At 40.1% G+C, this 20,442-nt stretch overlaps 1 protein-coding gene across 2 annotated transcripts in view; it reads left to right on the forward strand.

The window, feature by feature from the left end:
- Positions 1-20,442, forward strand: part of ARVCF (armadillo repeat gene deleted in velocardiofacial syndrome) — a 95,427-nt gene that overhangs the window by 26,604 nt on the left and 48,381 nt on the right. For both annotated transcript variants that reach the window (XM_009695605.1, XM_009695604.1), the window contains exons 4-6: positions 2,093-2,276; positions 17,302-17,419; positions 18,686-18,857. In XM_009695605.1, the coding sequence (XP_009693907.1) occupies positions 2,093-2,276; positions 17,302-17,419; positions 18,686-18,857 (474 nt within the window). The remainder of the gene's footprint in view (positions 1-2,092; positions 2,277-17,301; positions 17,420-18,685; positions 18,858-20,442) is intronic.

Below are 20,442 nucleotides of genomic sequence, written 5' to 3' on the forward strand. Positions count from 1 at the left end.
AGAGTGTGTAGTGAAGTACTTAAAATTAATTGGGTAACTTATATGTCAGTTTTTATAGTCTTCTTATAAATATTGACTTTGTTTGTTTCTTGTATGATGTATATTTTTGAGCCAATTTGTTATGAGAAGTTAGGCTCTCTTCCACAACAAAATGGAGGCAATTAGTGTTTTCTGCTCGGTTTTGGGGTTTTTTTTCTTATTGTCCATTGTTTGGTGTTTTGCAGTGACAAAGGGTGATTTATTGTAATGAGTAAAAAGAGAAAACTAATTTAAATTTCACCTATACAGTCTTGTTTGAAAGCTTAAAAAAGTAGGTTATAAAAATCTCATACAGTGTGTTGTCTGTGAATGGCAAAGGCAATAGGCCAAATAAGCAGGAGTTTTGTATAGTTTTGGAAAAAGACTGAAAGAAACATTATGGTGTTCATTCTGTTGTCTGGCTCAGAGTTTCTTTATTAATTAATATGGTCTCCTAAGTCTGAGCAGATGCCTGGATTTTGTAATGAGCACTTTGAATAGGAGACACCATAGCATTTGACTTCTGAGGCTCTGCTAATCTAAGCTTTTGAGGTTATTGTGTAAGTGCCAGTCGCTACTCAAATGGAGATAAAATTCCCATCCTGACGTGGTACCTGTCATGACTCTATATGGGTAATACTCTGATTTTAAAATAGGATGTTTGGCATTTGACACTTCTGACTTGTAGCAGTGAAAGCCTGAGTGTGAAGGCGAGTTCCCACGAGACAGCTGCCGTCGCTCGTTTGGAGGTAGGGATGGTGGCTCTGGCAGTTCTCTGGCTCGTGGGATCGTTGCACGGCTGCAGACTCCCTCACTACTACATGCCTTCCACTGAATGACAGGGTCCAGCAAGTCCATATCTTTGTTAGACTGTGTGACGAAAGTAAGAGATTCAAAATTTTTTTCCAGTCATTTTTAAAGTTTGAAAATTGTAGGGTTTAAAACTTGGAGTGATGGAAAGGGACTGAAACAAAAGGTTGCACCTTTGTTGTTCATTTGCATTTTGCTTTAGACATGTACACTAAGAGGTGAGTATCTACAATTTACACTGTAGTATGCGCAAATTCACAGTCATAGTAACAACCTCAGGTGAGTATTGTATCCACTTAGGAAAGGTTTCCCCTGTGTTCTTGGGGAATCTAACTTTTCCATTTGATCTCTCTGAAATTTTGCTAGGCTTCACGCTTTTCGTTGGAGATCAAAAGTGTGCATCTGGCTCCCTCCAAGTGTTGTTACTGATAGTTCTCAAATTTTACCAGGCTGGACCTGTCCAGAAATTCTCTCTGAAGTGATTGTCCTGTTTTAGTCCTAACCTAATGAGCAGTAACTGTTGGGACACTGATACAGGTCTGCTGGGAAGGTGAATCACTTATCTAAGAATGGGTATTTTTACAGTTGCGAGGCTGTTCTTCAGTTACGTTGTTTTGATGTTTGACTTCTGTCTACTTTGGCTCTTAATTGAGGTAAAAATGGAAAGACAGAGGAGTTTTGATTCTAAGCTTCTTCAAGGAATCCTATGCTTGTGGCACCGGGTGATTTGAATAGAGACATTGCCTGTGACAGGAAAATGTGAAAGTAAATAATAGAGAGGAGTCTTGAATGAAATATTGTCTTGTGCAGAGGATAAGCATAAGATCAATGATCCTCCATAAATTCATCCCTGTTTTTAAGACTTACTCAATATACTTGTCTGCTGCACTGGATGTATTTTTACTTTTTGAGGCACAGCTAGACTTAAAAGTGTAACAAAATTTGTCTATAGCGAAAAAATCCTTTTAATCTCCAATAGCCCGTCACGTTTATGTACTCTGTTGTAGGACTTGATGACTTCAACAATATCCATGTCTTGATAAAACTGCTTCCATGTTTTTGGAAATGTTTCTGTTGCGGCGACTGTGGAATCTTCCCTGAGCTATGTGCTAGTCTGGCATCTCATCAGGTGGTTTCGCCTTTTTGTTTAGTTTTATGATTTAACCTTCTAGCGATTCTCCTTGAAACCAGTGATTCTATTTAACCTAGAGATTTTAAATAATTATTATTCTCTTGTTATTTAATAACTCTGTTTCTCCTGCAGGCACCCTGTGGAACTTATCATCCTATGAGCCCTTGAAGATGGTCATCATCAACCATGGTCTGCAGACGCTTACCAATGAGGTGATTATACCCCATTCAGGTTGGGAGAGTGAGCCGAATGAGGACTCTAAGCCTCGTGATGCTGAGTGGACAACTGTCTTCAAGAACACTTCTGGTTGCTTACGGTAAGGCAGAATCATAGAATCGTTATGGTTGGAAAAGACCTCAAAGATCATCAAGTCCAACCTTCTACCCAAGGTCACCATGCCCACTAAACCATGTATCGAAGCGCCACATCTAAATGTTTTTTTTTAACACCTCCAGGGATGGTGACTCCACCACCTCCCTGGGGAGCCTGTTCCAATGCTTAATGACTCTCACAGTGAAGAAATTCTTCCTAATGTCCAACCTGAACCTCCCCTGGCGCAACTTGAGGCCGTTTTGTCTTGTCCTGTTACTAGTTGGTGGGGAGAAGAGACCAACCCCCGCCTCGCTACAGCCTCCTTTCAGGTAGTTGTAGAGGGCAATAAGGTCTCCCCTCAGCCTCCTTTTCTCCAGGCTAAACAACCCCAGTTCCCTCAGCCGCTCCTCATAAGACTTGTTCTCCAGGCCTTCCACCAGCTTTGTTGCTCTTCATTGGACATACTCTAGTAGCTCAGTGTCCTTCTTGTAGTGAGGGGGCCCACTACAAGAATTGTGGACTGTTAATCTGTTCATCGTGTCCTGTGTTTAGGATTTTGTTGAAATTATTTTGATTTGAAATGAAGTATCACATACCTCTCATTTTTTAAGAGATATTCCCATTTCAGTGGCCACAATAGCAATGCTTGGAGGTGTTTGCCTGCCATGAACTATCTTCTTGTAGGACTTGTCAATGTAGGTCTGCCCAGTGGGGTCAGTGTGAAGAGTAGGTCGTTTATCAAGGTTAGGGGGAGTGGATCTATATAGGGCAGTGTATGATTCAGTGGAGAGTGACCCAGGTAAGGTTAACTGCCAAGGTTAGTATAAAAAAGGCATTTTGCAATGCAAACTGTGCTGCAGGTACTGAGAATCACACTTTCATTTGTCTATTGTACTGTGATCAGTGGGCTGTTTCTACAAATTTTAAGTACCTTCTCTGCTTCCCTTGATGGTGCTGGTTTTATTTATTTGAAAAGCGTGTCTTCAGATAACCCCCTTCTTGGTTTTAGGCCTTCTCCTGTCAAAAGACATTTTTTTGCAGGTGCTGGGGAACTGGTTTCATGGAATTACACTGAGCTTAAAACGTGGATCCAGTTTTAGCCACAAACACTTTCGTGGATGTGCTCCTATTTTAAGCTAACGCGACTAAGGGCGTATGGGCAATTAGTTAAGAACCAGAACTACTGACCATTTAGGAACTTATTTCTAATATTCCTTGTAAAGGAGCCTTTGCTGATTAGAAATTGTATTTGCATTTCTGAGAGCATCTTGGGAGTAGGACAGTACATGCTACAAGCTGGGGCCAGGAGGAGTCCTTATGCAGTCTGAAAAACCTGAAGAACCAGTGTTCCCTAAACAGTCTTCCATTTTGCTTTTCTTTGAGGTAAAATAGTGGAGATGCCCTGTTAGATTCTTCAGCTTTATGAAGAAGTCAATTAGTTTGAACAAAACTAATAAAGATTTGGCATTGTAACTTCTGCTGCTCTGAAGTATACTTCTGTATGTAGTATAATTCTACTGATAATGCATCTTCAGAAGTTGGTTCATTTCTGTTTCTTGGGCTTGTGGTCTCTACGTTGCAATAACTATTCCCCTGAGTAACTTCACAAATGAAGAAAGTAATGAAAAGTGTTCTGAAAGGGCCTATTACTGAAATTATTTGCAGTCCTGCTGGAAAGTAAGGTTCTTTAAGTAGGCTCCAGACATCATAGGTTTTTACTTACTAGTTTCTCATTTTCTAATGGTGTTCTGCAAGAGGAAATTAGTCATGGTGGGACATAAAAGGATTATCTGAATGAATATGAGACTGTCCAGTAAGTGTAGACAATAAGTTGATCATTAGTGGACTAACGTAATCCACATCGTAATTTTTTATTAGTATGTGGATCCACTTAAACTTCTACATTCCAGGAAAGATTTGGGGTTTTTTAATTTTAAAGTAATGTACTGATTTCACAGGACATGCAAAAGCTTCTGTCCCTTTGGACATTGTATTCTTAAGGCTAAGGAAGAGGGGTGTGGAGCATAGTAGTACTGAGATACATTAGTTAGAGAATTTGAACTTTCTGTAGTTAAAAGTGGTCCTGATGCACTTCGAATGCATCAGGAGAGCAGCCAGTGAATGGTGACTGCTTCTGTTGTTGAAGGGGTGAAATGTATTTCAGTCCTTTCATCTATAGTCTCTGCTGTCATAGTCATGGGAGACGATGTGCTTTCTTCTGGAAAATTTGACGCTTCAGTCAGATGTGGGGCAAGGTGATTTCATGCTTGAGAGTAGTTGCGTAAGGTAAGTGGAGCCGTGATGGCAGGTTAGCAGGGAAAGGTGGTCTGAAAAAGGTTGTTTGTCCATGTGTCTCTGTTGTGCTGTGGAGAGAGCAACCTCTTGCATAGGAAGCCAGGAGAACTGTCTTGCTGTCTCCTTACTTGTAGTGAGATAGAGTCCAGGACAACAGACAAAGATGCAGGAGTAGGTGAGATATGAGCTGTCTTTCAGTTGATCATACTTCTTGTTACAATGTTGGTGATATTACATACCTTTTATAGAACACTTCCAGATCTAGGGATAAAAATGGACGTATCAAAAGTAGTTATCATTGCTACTGTTGGAAATAATTTTGCATTGTTTGTTGAAATCCTCTGCAGCCCATCCTTAAAAGCACCAGCAAGATAAGATAGTTAACACCAGTAGAGAATCAGTTGTTGCAGCCTTCTGTCTGACAGAGGTCAGTGTTTTAAAAACCCCTTCACCTACTCTTCTCTTGTTGACACAGTAGCTGGTCCTAGAAATTCAGTTTTCCGTGAATGGAGCTTATTGCAGACTACAAAGTGTTTACCAATTTGATATTTAATTGGGAGGTTAGTCCTCTTGATGGTGTGCCAACCTCCTTTGTCCCCTTTGGAAGTGAGCCTCAGGTGTATGCTGCCTTGTGTTCCAAAACAACTGAGAGAATCTTTGAAATTCTAAAGTTTCAGATGTCCTTGCAGTTTAGACATCTAAGCAGAAGACAGCCGTTATGCATGCAGGATGGCATTCATTTCAGTATCATTTTTTCAGTTAATGAAGTTTATCAACGGATGTGGGCGAGTTTGAAACAAACGCAGTGATTCACAATGTGAACTGCCAGTTAATTATTTGACTTTTTTTTTTTAATTGCTTTCTCATCTTTACTTTGTTCTTAATCTAGGTCTCCTTTGATAATTTGAAGCCTTGGAAACACTTATTTCAAAAGAATTTAAAACAAGTAATTTAAAACAAACAAAATAAAACACTGAACCAACACTTATTTGCCTTTACCTCTTCTTCAAATCCTGATCCATCCCATTTTCCTTTCCAGCCCTATCATGTCAACAATACCTTTTTTTCCCGTGTGTAATTTGTACGTCTCACTCCCTCCTCGCTTTGGGAGTTCAGGTGCTGGTATATGTCCAGGTCTGAGTAGGGCAGGGTGAATTGTATCCTACATAGTCAACTTGGCCTGCATGTGCCTAAGGGTGGATTAACGTCTGGTATTAGCAGCACAGATGGTGTAGTGCTGTAGGTGTATGTGGGATGGAAGGATGCTTTAGCAGAGGGGTCACTGATTGGGGCCAATATCTTAGCAGACATCTGTACCTGCACCAGAGTTGCTTTACTTGGGAATTAACTTTGCAAGATAAGAGGCATAGTGCATGCACTCTTTTGCCCCTTAGCCAAAGCTAAGGTAGCTTACTGGCTTTGTATAACCCTGACTTCTACCCACTTTGTGAAGTAACAAAAATCCATATGTGATGCTTGAATGTTGATTTTAGTCTGTGTGGCCAAAGGACTTGTGCTCAGGAATGGATCTATCTGAGCTGCTATTTGAGAAAGCCCTGTGTGCAATATGAGTAATGTTGGACCTAGTGATTTACAAGCTGGAAATCAGAGAAACTGTGCAAAGTTTGTTATCATCAAGAAAACTATTAAAATTCTCTCTCTTTTGCCATGAGTTAAATAACTCTGGGATTGTCTGTGATACTTAGTGATGTCCATACCAAACTACCACAGCTAACTGACAATATATACATAGCCAGTAAGAATCAAAGGAAGAGAAGGCAGCTGGTTAAGGTTTATATTGACTTTGGAGATCAGTGTTTATTTTAAGGGCTCCTTCTAAAGTCAAGCCTTCTCCTATGACTCTGGCCATTGTAAGGATCTTTTGAATCCTGGTATCATCTGGAACGTGGTGAGTGTTCTGTGTGCCGTCCCACTCTGTACTTGTCTTGCCAAAAACTCTCTTCAGACAAAGGTTTTGGGAATCCTCTATTCCCCTTTGCAAAATAAAGACTTGACAGCACAGCCAATTTGCAAACTATGATCTGATAATGAAATTTATTGCATGCTTTTTCTATAATCTTTACCAAAAAACTCTGACGTTTTCAGAAACTAGTGCAGGTGATCATTTTATCTCCATTTGCATCCTGAGATCAGGAAAAAGATGTTTCCTCTTACATTGCATGTTTTGTTTCTAGGGGAAGACCCAATATGATGAATGAAACTGCAATACCTCTAATAAATTTACTACTCTAAAATGATCATGTGCTGTGATAGCTGCTACCTTTGGTGTAATTTTATAAAATAAAGATATTCTTATATTCTGTTGAACCTGTTGAGAGAAATAAGTGTGGTGGAAATCTGGAAAGGAACAGTAAAAAACAAAGCAAAGATTGATTTATTGAAATTAAGTGGATTTTTGGTTATGGAAAAGTAAGACTGAGGAAGAAGTAAGGAAGACATTTGCTAGAAGAATCATTAAATATGCACAGATGTTCCTTTATTTCATTTGGAGTATGTGTTTCATGTTTTTGCATTGTATTTTCTTCTTGTTAGGTGTGTGGAGAATGTCTCTTCTAGTTAACTGTCTTTTTCTTTTTTTTTTTTTTCATTAAACCTCTAAATGCCTACTAGGATTTGCAATCCAGAAGCATTCATTTTTAAATTGTACTCTCGTCCAGTTTAAATAATGTAATGATTTGGTGCATCTTAACCAGGCCATTTCGTGATCCTTCCCTCAACTTTGACCCAGACATTAAGGTGCTTTAGCAGAAGAGTACAAGTTGAGTTGCTTGCGGAGTTGATGGAGCTGAGGTGAGCTCACATGTGCCCAGGCAGTGCCAGAGACCTTTGCTGTGTCTCCAGGTTGTTCCTAAGGTGCTTCTCTGCTTTACAGGGCAAATGCTGCATCTGTGGGTCAGAATGCTACTGCAGTCACATTATCTTTCTTTGTTTTCTGTGTAGATATCCAGTATGATTCCTAGTTCTCTAGAAGCAGTAAGGATTTTAATGATTTAAAAATGAAATTCATTGTGGGCTTAATTGCTGTTTTCTGTCTAATTACTTTGAATTCTCCCTTGGATTTTTTCACTTCTAAGAGGAAAGAGTAGAACTTAGTTCCTAAATTGCCAACTTTCTAGCCTGATTCCTGTGCTAAACTGACCTGCTGTCAACAAATGTTAAATGAATTAATTTGCATAGCAAACAGATGCAAAGTGCTCCTTTTTCCAGGCTACCATCTGTAGTTGCAGCATTTCTTGTCAATTCTCCAAGTACACAGAAATTCACATTCACAAATAGCCTCAGGGTTCAGAGACCTGGCCGTGGGTGTAACGAACACAAACAAACTGCACCCATTTGACTTGCACTAAAAACATGCATTCTTCAAATCAAAATTGCACATAACAGCTTGTCCAGCATCAGCTCCTGAGAAGGGACAACCTGGTGACTACAGCTGTAAGAAAAGACCTGAAAAGTATGGATTTAATTGCAATTCTGCTATTGTTCTGACATAATTACAGGCAAGATTAATGGTATAAACCTTTTTGTGGTCTAGTTTTTAATAGCCATATCTCCTTCTGGTTTTGGTGAGATTCAGGCCCCTAAGTGCCTGGATGGATCTGGATGTCAGTCACTGATCTTCACTTTCCTGTCTTTAACATGGGATTGGCACCTCTGTCCTTACTTTCCCCTGAAGTTGGTAAATACCAGTAGTTCAAGGATTTTGAAGTGGTTGATCCTAGAGACAACAACTGGGAATAAGCACCTCCTGTAGGTATAAATTAAGAGTTTGGTCCCGTGGAATCAAAAATCTACAAGTTGTGGTAAGTGTGAGATATGATGTTTGAAGACCTGAGGTAAGGACCCAGTAGGTTGAGATGAAAACATACTCCACCAGAATAAGAAATGATGTATAAGTATCTGCAGGCTCCTGTTACTTTTATGTACTTCAGAGGAAAGAGGATTGCAGGAGCTTGATGGTAAATCATTAACACTTAGGCTGTGCCAAGTAGAGTTTTGTATGAGAGTGTTTTGAGTGATTTTCTGAGGAGGACAGAGAGCATTAAGGTAGATGCATGTACATCTTGTCCTGCAGATGCAACTTGCAGTGCTTCAGTCATACATAACACTGCTTAATGGTAATGGACTTGTTCCTCAAGTCCTAATGTCTTTATATACTTGTGAATATATGTATGCATGCGAACACCTACAGCACACACTGTTTGTAGCAGGAGTGTGTGCGTTTGAGGCACATGGAGGTAAAGAGTTGTCAAACAGAATCTGTGGTCTTGTTTTGGTAGAAAAGTTCTCTCTCTTTGCACCCTGGAAATGATTGTATGAGTGTATGGGTGATACTGGTGTATCCATTTTTTCTTCCCATCTCTGCATGCTGAATTTGAGTGAAGGAAGGAAGGCTGTCAAAAGCCAGGTGCTGATGCCCTCCTTTCCTATTAATGATTAATATGTGGCTTTTCTCGGAAGAAAAGTGCTTGGGAATTAGAGCTTTTGAAGTAAATTGCCTTCAAGCTTTATCCATCTTTAAATCCTGCAGGCATGATAATAGTATGTGGTGACAGTCACATAATATTTGTCCTACCTGCACTCTCCTATACTTGAGGCAGCCTTCACCTCCAACTGACTGAAGTAAGAAGGCACTTAAGTGCAAAAAATCTTTGACCTGGAAGCGCTGTCTAGTGAAGAGCAGGGCGCAGGAGGTGAAGCTGAGGTGATGCGGCTACAGTGCTGCCAGCCAAGCTGCCCTTGCTGTCAGGGGAACTTTGCTTACTGAAGCATGGCAGGACAGAGAAGATACGTAAATGTGAGTCTTCAGGTGCTGGCTTTTATTTTCTCTTTTTTTATCAGCAGCAAATTGGTAATTAAGCTTCATGAGTCTAGTATAGAGCTCTCCTTGCAGCAGCTACATTTCTCCCCCACTCCAAAAATGATTCTTTGACAAAGTCATTTGTTTGACTTTTCCTCTTAATGGGTGTGCTCCCCATCATAGCCCTTTTATATGCTTCTGTAGGGCAGCTTTTTAACCAAGGAGGCCTGACCAGGACTTCCTAGAAAGCTTAGCACTTCCCTGTCCCACTCAGAGGAGATGAGGGTAGATGCTGCCATGTCTGTGTCCACTCACCCACCACGCTTGGAGGCTGGTGCACTCGTATTGTTTTGAAACTGGGTGCAGCATTTGGGAGATTGCTGCTCCAGAAACTGGAGCTAACAGTACAGGCAGTGTTTTGTTGTGCAACCTGTACTTTTGAACTGGACTTTCAGTGAAAGAATAGTTTTAGAAAGGGAGAAAAACTGAACAGAAATTTGTGTGTGAATCTTCACTTTGGAGTGAAGCAGCAAGGAAAAGGGAGAGGCTTATCTGCCCAACCCAGACTGGAAAAAAACCAACTCAAATTAAAAACCCACACAATAGAGAGGAGTGAGCGAAGGCAGTTTCTTAATTAGCTTACTGATACTGTGCAGGATCACAGCATATGGCTGTCCTGGGGCTTATATGATGAGCAGAGCGTTTAATTCGTGCTAGTAAGGAACTGTTAGGGTTCCTCCTGACAGTTCCTGATGTTTAGCTTGTAATATAAATAAATTATGCATAGATTTTAGCAGCAGAGACATAACCTAGTTACATGCAACTTTAATGCTTTACAATCAAATCTGAAGTATAAATTTAAAGTTGTGCACTTGCTTATTGCCTCCTGTCATTACTTAGGAATGAATCTAGGTCCCTTCTCCCTTGGCTGTCAGTGAAGGGAATCTACAAAAATGTCTGTTGCTGTGCTGGGATGAAGAGCAAGACTGAAACAAACCTCACTGCTGTCACTGTAATGGGTATTGTTTGCTTTCGAAGGCATGTGAGCCATGATCCTTTATTAAATAAATACCACCTCATTTTTGTATTTTTGAGATTCTTTTCACATTGCAGCAAGCATGTCTGATAAAGCAAGCAGAGCCCCTTAGCCTTTCCTCCAAACAGAGACTGGAATAATTTGGAAGCTAAGTAGCTGCTGGCCATCATGGAACTCTTGTGTAGTGTGTTCTGCATCGTTTTGCATTACAGGAGAGCAAGCTAAGGCCCTCCAAGTAGGTCATGTGGGAGGTAATCAGTCAGCATTTTGCTGAAAAAGCATTACATGATGTTTTCAATATGGAAAGCCACAAATAACAAAGGATGGACTTGACATCTGTACCTTGTTAAACTGTACTGCTGGCTGTTGAGCCCCTGCTTATTGCGAGGAGCTCTTACAGACAGTGCTGACATGAATATGAGGCTTGTGATAGTCTGCTTTGTAGATCTCTTACTCTTATGCCGGTGTCGCAGGAGGACAGACTAAGCTTGTGAAGTCCTTTTTCAGGGGTGGCTTTTGGTATGTCCTCTTTTGAGCACTTGACCAACTAAACAAAACCAAGCCCTTGGAAGGGTTTCACATGCAAGGCAACTGGGGATGCTCCGCTACTTCTCTCGTCGGTCTAGCTGGTAAGTGGATGCTTAAGTGGAGAAGAAATCTCCAGTGGGATCTCCCGCCCAGATCTGATACACCTTTTCTCAGTTGAACGGCTGCTCCCTAGCTAACGTCACCATCAGTAGAGCTCCCCTGTCTTTCTGGTCATTTCATTTGAACTTTGGCTTCTTCCTATTTTCTTTACCATGTTCTGTGCTTGATTTCAGATTTGGTTGTCTGCTGCCAAATTCCACTGTGTTGTACAGGGCTCTTGGACCAGTGCTGCCTGGTTCAGGCTATCTTTGTGTCACAGGCAACTTCTTTCTTTTTCTCTCTTATTTTCAGAACAATGAACTTAATACCAATTAAACTTTCTGGTATTTCATGTGAGCTGAAGTATGGAATTCATTCCATTTCTGCATGAAATGATGGAATGATTTTAAAATGCTGTATATTTCTCCTTCGGGACATTCAGTGCTTAGAAATATGCTTGGAAATAGAGTACATTTACTGCAACTATTATTTATCAATCTCCTTTGGCTGACATCCAAATAAAAATTTCATAATAGTGAAGCAAAGTGTGGGTGTGGAAGGGTTCTGACTGTCAGAGTAGGTGGATAGAACAACTAATGTGTTTAAATTAGACTTGTGAGAACCTTGTAGTTTTTTATCGGCTGAAGTATATAAAACTCAGTCTCTGGACAGCGAAGCCTCAGTGACAGTATTAGTCAAGGCCTAGTGATGTGCAAGTACTGCCTGTCAGCTCTGCCACAGCTTTGCCATAACTCAGCCCACTTGTGAAGTGCCGCACTTTCAGCCCATCAGGGAAACCCCAGTTGTTTCTAGCTCTCTGGCTTGTAATGATCACAGGTGTCCTTATCTTCCTCAATGGTGCCAAGACAGACTATGTTACTTTTTAGCCTGGCAATACAAAAATAGCTATGAGAAGGTTGTTTACAGTAGTAAAATGTAGGGATTCATTTTGGCAATTCAACTGGGCAGACCCTGCAGTGTGCGCAAAAGAGGCTGTTGAAGAGAGCTCATCACTGTCTCAGCTTCAGCTCTCTGCCATGCTTCTTCCAGAGAAAGGCAGAAATGTTACTAAGAGGATATCTTAAAATTTTCCAGTTCAGCTTTCTATTTATATAAAAAAACCAAAGTCCCTAACCTGTTGTCTTCCTCTCCAGCTGGGTCTCTAAACAAAGTGCTTTTTACACCTGCTGAACTGAAGCAGGATGGTAAGTGTTCAGCAATACTCTTAACCTCTGGCTTTCAGCTTCATCTGCAGCACTGTGGGATAACAGCTGATGGCCCTTTCCAGCCAGGTGGCAGACACAGCAGTGGTCTTGGAAATACTAGTTTTAATGTTCGGAGAAAAAGTGTGTCTCTTTGATGCTTGTATTTTCAAGTTTCTCTCTATCATCAAAAAAAAAAAAAAAGCTCTCCACATCTCCACTCTATCTGTCAAATTGTTAGGGAGAGCACAGTGAGGGCATTGCTACATGATTTGCATTGGAATAGTGCAAATTAAGTGCAATGCATTTAATTACTTTTAAATCTTTTCTCTTGAGGATAATTTTCATGTGTGGCACAGATAGTAGTAACGGCTCACCTATCCTAGAGGTGATGAATACCAACTCTGTTCTGCAGATGTAAATGCTATGTTCAGACTTGCATATCATTAAGAAGACTATTTGGTGATAATGATAACCTTATCTAAAGCATGAACGGATTTCTCAGTGTATTCCCCACCATTTTCTGAAGTCTTTAATACGAACAGACTGGATTCCGAGCCTGATGTGTTTCTATGCTGGTAGGTATTTACTTTTATTTAACATTTACTTAGTGCTCCTCTGTTTTGTTTTCCCAGGGAAAGCATATATTTGAACATCCTTAGAAATTCTCTGTCACTAGTCCTGTCTACAGTTTGGACTCCAAGAATTTGAGGAAGAATCCAGGTTGCTTTTTCCAGCTAAAGGCTGGGGATTTAAAATCTCTGGAATGAGATTTGTGCTTTACTGTTTTACATAAAAATCAGTCATACAGTTGGTTTCCTTCCTATGTACTTTAAGTAACGTGGACAGTAATTCCATGTCATGCTCCTAGAATTGCTCCTTTGAGTGTGTTGTATGTATTTGCAGTAAGCACACTGTGAAGCTTTCTATTACCCTTTTCAGTGTGATGTGACAAAGATACTATTGTTGTTTCTAAAATACATTTTTCATTTAATAGACTCCTGAAAAAGTATTGAAAAGCAGGGAAAGTCAGGGAAAGCAGCAGAGGCCTCTCTGGGGCTGAAGAGACAAGGCAAGGGAAGCAGACTGTACAGAACACCAGAGATGAATGGCAGGTGTTATTCATCACTGTTTTGTGTGAAAGTAGTTCAGGTAGTTCCTTCTCTCTGTTTGAACAGGCAGGCAACTTTATTTTCATTTGTAACAGGATTTTGCCCATCATCAGTGTCTCCAAAGCCCTGCAGAGTTCCCGTTTCAAGTTGTTCAAACTTAAGAAGTATCTTTGACTTCATCTATAGAGGTTCTTGGTATTAAACTGCCTCAGCAAGCAAGTCACTGAGGCAATGTGTTGAATTCTAAAATCTTTGGGCCGTTCCAATTGTTGCATGACAGCCTGGCTCCTAAGAAACCGAGTTAACAAGCACCTCAGCTAGGGTTTTGGCTTCCTTTTCTATTCAGTATCGTGTACCAAACACTCCATCCACTGAAGAATTAATTTTCTTCTGATATAAAATGATGCTTGTCTAATGTGTAGAAAAGTTCAGTGGAAAGCAGAACTCTCTACTTTATCCAAGTCTGGATGCCATATGGTGCTTATCTATCTGTTGCATGAGTTTCAGGAAGTTTCTGCCCTGGGCGAGGCTTTGCGTTCCTTCTGTGGAGTGTGGCTCGATGCAAGACAACTACAAATCCTCTGTTAACGTCTGCTGGAATCTGTCATCTATTTGTTGATTTTCATCACTCTTGAAAGAAGGGTGTTTAGAAACTTTGCTTTGAAAGTTTCCTTTCTAACATGATTTAATTCATTGCATAATGTGTGATAGATCTGTAAGATGCATCAAGAGCAATTCCAGTGCAGATGCAAAATTGGAAGAGATTTTTTTTCTGACTCTGGTCAGTGGAGTACGATATCAGGTTGGCTATTCCATTGCAGTTTCTGTCCTTTTTAATGACCAACATTAGCTCTGGCTCTCTTGTCCATGTAATCACTTTTGTCTCCATGCTACAGTCCTTCCTGAAGACCCAAGATGTGAATTTGACTGATGACTACCAGGTGATGTTTTTCAAGGAGGTAGATAATATAGAGTCTTAACACCCCAAGGCAGAAATTCAACCTGGCATTTTCCTGGATTGTAGGAGCTTTTTAAGGTTGGTCGGGATCATGGAAACCAACCCTGGGAGCACTTCTGGGATTGCCAGATGAGAACTTACTCAAAGCACACTGTCTTCATTTTCACCATGCCCACCTTTGCTTATGCTTGGGGATGTTTGGCATACTTGTGCATGTATCTGAAATGCAAATATTCCCATGGGAATTAGGAGATCTTCGCTGCCTCTTGCCGTGTTGGAGCAGCAGAAAGAGCAGACTCTATGAAGCAGGTGCTGATCTCCCTGGGCTTAGTCTTTCTGAGATCCGTGTTGCCTAGACATCTGTGGAGAAGAATGTGAGCTGAGCTCTCCAGTAGGTCTGGGTTATAGTTACAGACAAGGAAATGGGTTTTGTTGTTCCATGTTAGATAAACCCCATGGGCTGCAGGAATCTCATTACCTAAGGGGTAATGAGACTAGCAGAATCCCAAGCGTGTTGGGTATTTATAGAGCAGATGTTTCTGCATGAGATGCTCATAAGGATACATTTTCTGATGTGTTAGTTACAACTTTAAAACTGCATAGTTTGGTATCTGGATAACTTATTCATAGTGTTAATTAGCTATTAATTTGATCCTGCAGAGTTTTCATGCTTACTTATGTGTGATATATGTGGCAATTTTTTCTTGAGGCATTAATCTTCAGTACATTTTTCTATAGTTGAAGACAGAACAAGTGGTGTCAGCAAGCCTCGCTCTTGCTGATGCACTTCTATAGTGTCTTTTTCAATTATAACTTAGCAATGTCTACCTTAATGTTAATCCTAATATGGATTGAGAAATAAGAAAGCAGGGTACAAAATACTGTGATGCTGTTGATAACCAAAGCAGTAAAACAAATGTGCTGCAAGTGTGATAGCACAAATGGACCACAGAAAAATCTCTTATGAATGGGCCATGGGGCAAGAAGTGTGTGAAGGATTATTTTTTTTTTTTTGGCAAAATTTGATTTATTTATTTTTTGAAGTCTGCAAGTGTTCCTTATGTATTTTAGCTCTCTAAGACTTAATGAGGGAATAAGAAATGTGATACACTGCTCCAGATAACACCATTTTTAGTGCATTTCTGTCACCCTCAAGCTTAATAAGTAACGTTCCACTTTAGTAGATGTGCTTGGAGGTGGAGCTGCTATTGTGTATTGTTATAACTCCTGAAAGGTATCAGAGAATTTGAATTTTAATTTCAGTTTTGTAAAGACTTTACATTAAAATTCACATTTGAGTTTTTAATATGAAAGGATTAGTACAACTGGAGATGGAAAAATGACATGTAGAATTCTTTCTTCCATATATCCTATGGAATCATATTTGAATATCCAATTTACCTGCCATGTATCAACCATTGCTAGAGGTGAGGCTGTGTGTTAGGATTTGAGGAAAGGATTCATTTATCTGTGCGTTTCATTTGTGTTCGTAATTGAAAGTTAATGTGCTGTTACAGCAACCAGCTCACAATTAAGTGTCTTCAGATTTTGAGAGGTCTCTGAGAAAATGTGGGGTTTTTTCCTAGTCATCTGATTATAACATACCAGCCTGCCTGGGTGATGAGGGGACATGGGAGGGGACCATGATTGATTTATTAATTACTTGGAGATTGGCAGTCCCTCTAGTTAGTTACAAAGAAAAATTGGCTGCACTATCCTGATAGCAGAAGGTAATGATTGTGTCCTGAGCTTTGGAGAGCTAACCTTACATGGGTTTGTGGAATTCAAAGACTCCGAAAGCTGCAAAGTTAGCTGTGTTGTCGAAATTAGTGCATTTCAGCTTTGAGAAAACTTTCCATATAGGTTTTGCCAGCAAGCACTATTAAGAATAATTTTGTCACTTCATTCTTCATCCCCCTTCAAGGAAGAAAAATAAAAGTAAACAAACAAACAAAGGCAGCATTTGGAAAATTGACTTTAATTTTATTTATTGGGTAATGGCAGGTTGATGCTTATGCAAGGCTGGGGCTTTAGTATGTAGTGTGCGTGTTCTCTGGACAAGTGGGGCTGAGTTCATAGCTCCCCGCTAACAATCTTTGCAGTCATTGATACTTTTAACAACTTTTAACAACTCTGAGTAGCCTTTTGCTGCTCTTGTCTCACATCTTCTACCTGTGCCATTCTCTTGGGCAATGTTTTGAGAAATTTAAAGCCATATAAACATACTGACTGTCATCTTTTGCTTTCTAAATGTGACTGATCCAGGCTTTGTGCTGAATGCAGTACACAGTGTGAAAGGTGGGCTTTAAATGTCAAAACACGGGATTTAAATTGGGTGGCAGTAACTTCCAGTGAAAAAGCTGGGCATGCAGAACAGATTTGGAAAACCTTTGAGCAGTTAAGGAGACAGCAGTTGTAAATAGTGACTCCCATCTGACTTCTTTGGAGCAGATGGGGGCCAAAGAAAGTGAAGAACGATTTTATATACAGATTGAATAAATTAAATATAGCTTTTTGTACACCTGTTCTTAATCTTTTTCATTTTTCAGTTTCTGTGGCCATGAATACTGCTGAGCAGTCTTCTGATTTTGCATGTTTTTCTTAAAGCGGTGAACGTACTTTTCAGATTAAAAGTTCTGGCTTTGAAATTAAATTTTTAGTTTGCCTATTGTTTGCTCTGAAAACTTCTCTTTAGTTTAAGGTATATCACTGGACTTGCCAGCAACTCAGAAAAATGCATTTGTAGGCACCTCTGTGACTGTGTTCCCCTTTTCATTCAGATTCAGGGAGTTGCAAATGTGCATTGTTCATGTTTTACTGAGATTTAATAGGTTTGTCAGACTACTGTGCCTCCAAATTGTTCATCCAAGGTAATGAGTTCTTAATTGTAGTATAAATTGACACACCTTCAAATCGATGCACCTTCGTCTTTATGGTGAGGGTTAGAGGGCTAAATTTTCTTTTAAATCTCTCCTGTTAGGAATGTAAGTTCAGATGGAGCAGAAGCACGCAGAAGACTAAGAGAGTGTGATGGCTTGGTGGATGCCCTCCTTCATGCTCTACAGTCTGCAGTTGGCAAGAAGGATACAGACAATAAGGTGAACTTCAGTATTAAAACTTAATGGATGTTTCCATTAATTTAGGCTGAAGTGTTGCACTGGGATCTGACTTCTGTTTGCTAGGATCAGAAGGGGATTATGCTTGCCTCAGGAAAATATAGTAATTATCTTCCTCTCATCTCTGTCATGTTATCCATGGTACTACTGATGGGGTATCAGCATGATAATGTGGCAGCTGAAGTGAGCAAAGGCAAGTGGTTGTGATAGGTGGGGAGAGTTGTCCTTTGATATTGCCAGTGACATTATTGCTATTGTTCTGCATTACTTAATTGACATTTATAAGTGCAGTCTCCAAATCAGAATTGAGTCCCATTTATTGTGCTTTACACAATACCAGCAAAGGAGTCAGTTTCCATTTTAAAAACTTTATTCAGCACCATCTCTAAAGACTGTAATGCTTATACATTAAGATATGTCTTCAGACATGCAGCACTTTCATTGAGTCTTTCTTTTTTTAGGTGCAGATTTTGATTAATCTGGTTTTACCATGATGTCATCCTTTGGTGCTTAAAAGCATACTTATATGCATAAGAAATATCATAAGTTTAACCTGTTTAAAAAAGAGCAAACTATTGCTTTATAACATTAATAAGGCTTATAAAGCATCGTTATTTTATTCTTTTTGAGCCCCACCATGTGATGGACTGTACAAGGGAATTATAAAACCCTGTCACTTAATCAGATAATTTTGGAAGTGGATTTTGTAACCACCTGGTGGTTTCCATTGCAACCTACAGAGCATTGCTCTTGTTAGAACCTGATGTGTTATGGCTTTGCTATTACTACAGAACAAAGTGTGTTCTCATTGAAATCCTCACAAGGCCTAGGTTTTGACCCAGAGAAAATTTAATAAAATGGGCCCCTTGGGGATTGTAAAAGTTGGAAGAAGGAGACAGAGGGTTGTATTAAAATAAGATCCTTATATGATCATTTTCTGCTGTGTGTTTGATCTTTTGTTGAATTGTGTTTTTTATGTAAGATCAGGTGGTATTTTTGATTAGTGAGTTTTCATTTTGAATGGGTACTATTTATGAAGCACTTCACTTTTAGAAGAATAAAATTGGTTTTAGAACAAGAACAAACCTTAATTTAAGGGATCTTGACTAAATCTTCCTTGAAAGCTACATTCTTTCCCTGGGGCAGGTGGGCTTTTTTCAAATTCCCCCAAACCCTCTACTGTATAATACAATGGTTTGCAAGTAAGAAGGTGCAATACTTATTATAACATAAATTTGTCTGTAACAGTCTGTGGAGAACTGTGTGTGCATCATGCGGAACCTTTCCTATCATGTCCACAAAGAGGTCCCTGGGGCTGATAAGTACCAAGAACTAGAAGCAAGTCAGACTACAAGCATGGGAGGCTCTCAGAAGAAGAAGAAAGATGATGCTGGTTGTTTTGGTGGAAAAAAAGCTAAAGGTATGTGTTACAGAGAGCTCAGAACTGGAAATGGATTTGGAGGTAATTTTTTCTGTGTAGGCCTGGTGTTGCAAGCACATTCGTCATGCTGGTTTAGAATGACGCAGTTGGTGGAGGTACGTGTAGTGTCATGGCATGTGTTCATCTCCCTTGTTGCATTACTACTACATATTTGGGGATTTTTTTTTTCTACGATTGCTATAGTTTTGTTTGGCTTTAAATGTGAATGGTGCATGCTGACAGGTGACACTTTGCTGTTGGACAAAGGTAGATGTTCTCTGCCCCTCCTCTGCATTGCTGTGTTCTTGCATCTGTCAAATCTATGCTTGGCTGTATAGCATCTGTTCACAGCCCCTGGAAGCCAGACCAGCATGTGTTCATCCCCACCCATGGTAGTCCTGTCTGTATGTCTTCCATGCCTCCAGTCTCTCACATTTGAAGACTAAAAGTCTGCCCTCCCACTCACAACCAAAACATGCAACCTCCCAATTCTGTCACTCTTTCAGTAATTTAAATTGCAAACATGATTTTGTAGCTTTTAATTGTCAGTCACTTTTAGACCTGTTCTCTCCTTTGGGGCATGAGTGTTGCAAATGAGTTTCTTTACAAGAGAGGATAGTCTTAGTAACCCACCCCTTCCTTCTTTCCTTTAGAAAGAGACACTCAAATTATATCTGTTTTCTTTGTTGTTTTAGAGAAATGACTATTCTAGGCTGAATTCAGAGATAATTAACTCAATTTTCTGTCTAGGCTCCATTCTCAGCATTCATGTGTACTCACATCCTGGCTTACTATTTATAGCCAGGTCTAAGGAAGGTTTTGGTCCTGAAGAGCCGATGTGGAATTGTTTGAACTTGACGGACTGTGTGCTGCATGTTACTCTTCCTTTGATGTGACCTGTACATGTTATTAAAATGTTACGTCTTTCTGTATGTGTTAGGGAAGTCATCACAGCGTGAACTTGCTTTTGCAGGCTAGTCTGTCATCAACTAGATTTAAACTGTGTTTAAAAAAATAAATAAATAAAAAATGGATGAGAATCTTTCAGTGACTGGGGGGAAAAACTGAAGAATGAATGTTAGCTGCCTGACCAGCCTGTTCTCACAGTGAATGACTAAAACTTCAATGTGATGTCCTTTGGAAACCTTGAACACGTGCTGACTCGAACCTGTTCCCTGCCACTTGCAGTCCCTGTTGTTTTGCTGCTTCAGAGCAACACGCTTGGTGGAAACATTTTTAGACATAAAAAACTCTGAGTGTGCGCTGTGGGATGAGGGGAGTGTGCTGATTGAGAGCTGTCATCATCCTGTCGATGGCAGTGAAAGGAAAGCACGCTCAGGTGGCAGTCCTTTGTCAAGTGTCTGCCTTTTTCCTCTTGGGACGACCTATATCGAGAGAGAGAGAGATACACACACACCTTCTGTGTCTGTACGCCCTGATAGTTTCTGTTTATCAGCCAAAGCATCTGATCGTGTCTTTTTGGACAAATTGGTCTCAAAATCATCTGACGCTGAGGATGAACCCGTGGATTTCAGCAAGCAATGCAGGCACTCAGTGACAGCTTGAGTTTGGCTCTGTGTGTTCA

This window comes from Cariama cristata, unplaced genomic scaffold (genome assembly GCF_000690535.1).
Source record: "Cariama cristata isolate BGI_N322 unplaced genomic scaffold, ASM69053v1 scaffold8652, whole genome shotgun sequence".
Classification (NCBI taxonomy): Eukaryota; Metazoa; Chordata; class Aves; order Cariamiformes; family Cariamidae; genus Cariama; species Cariama cristata.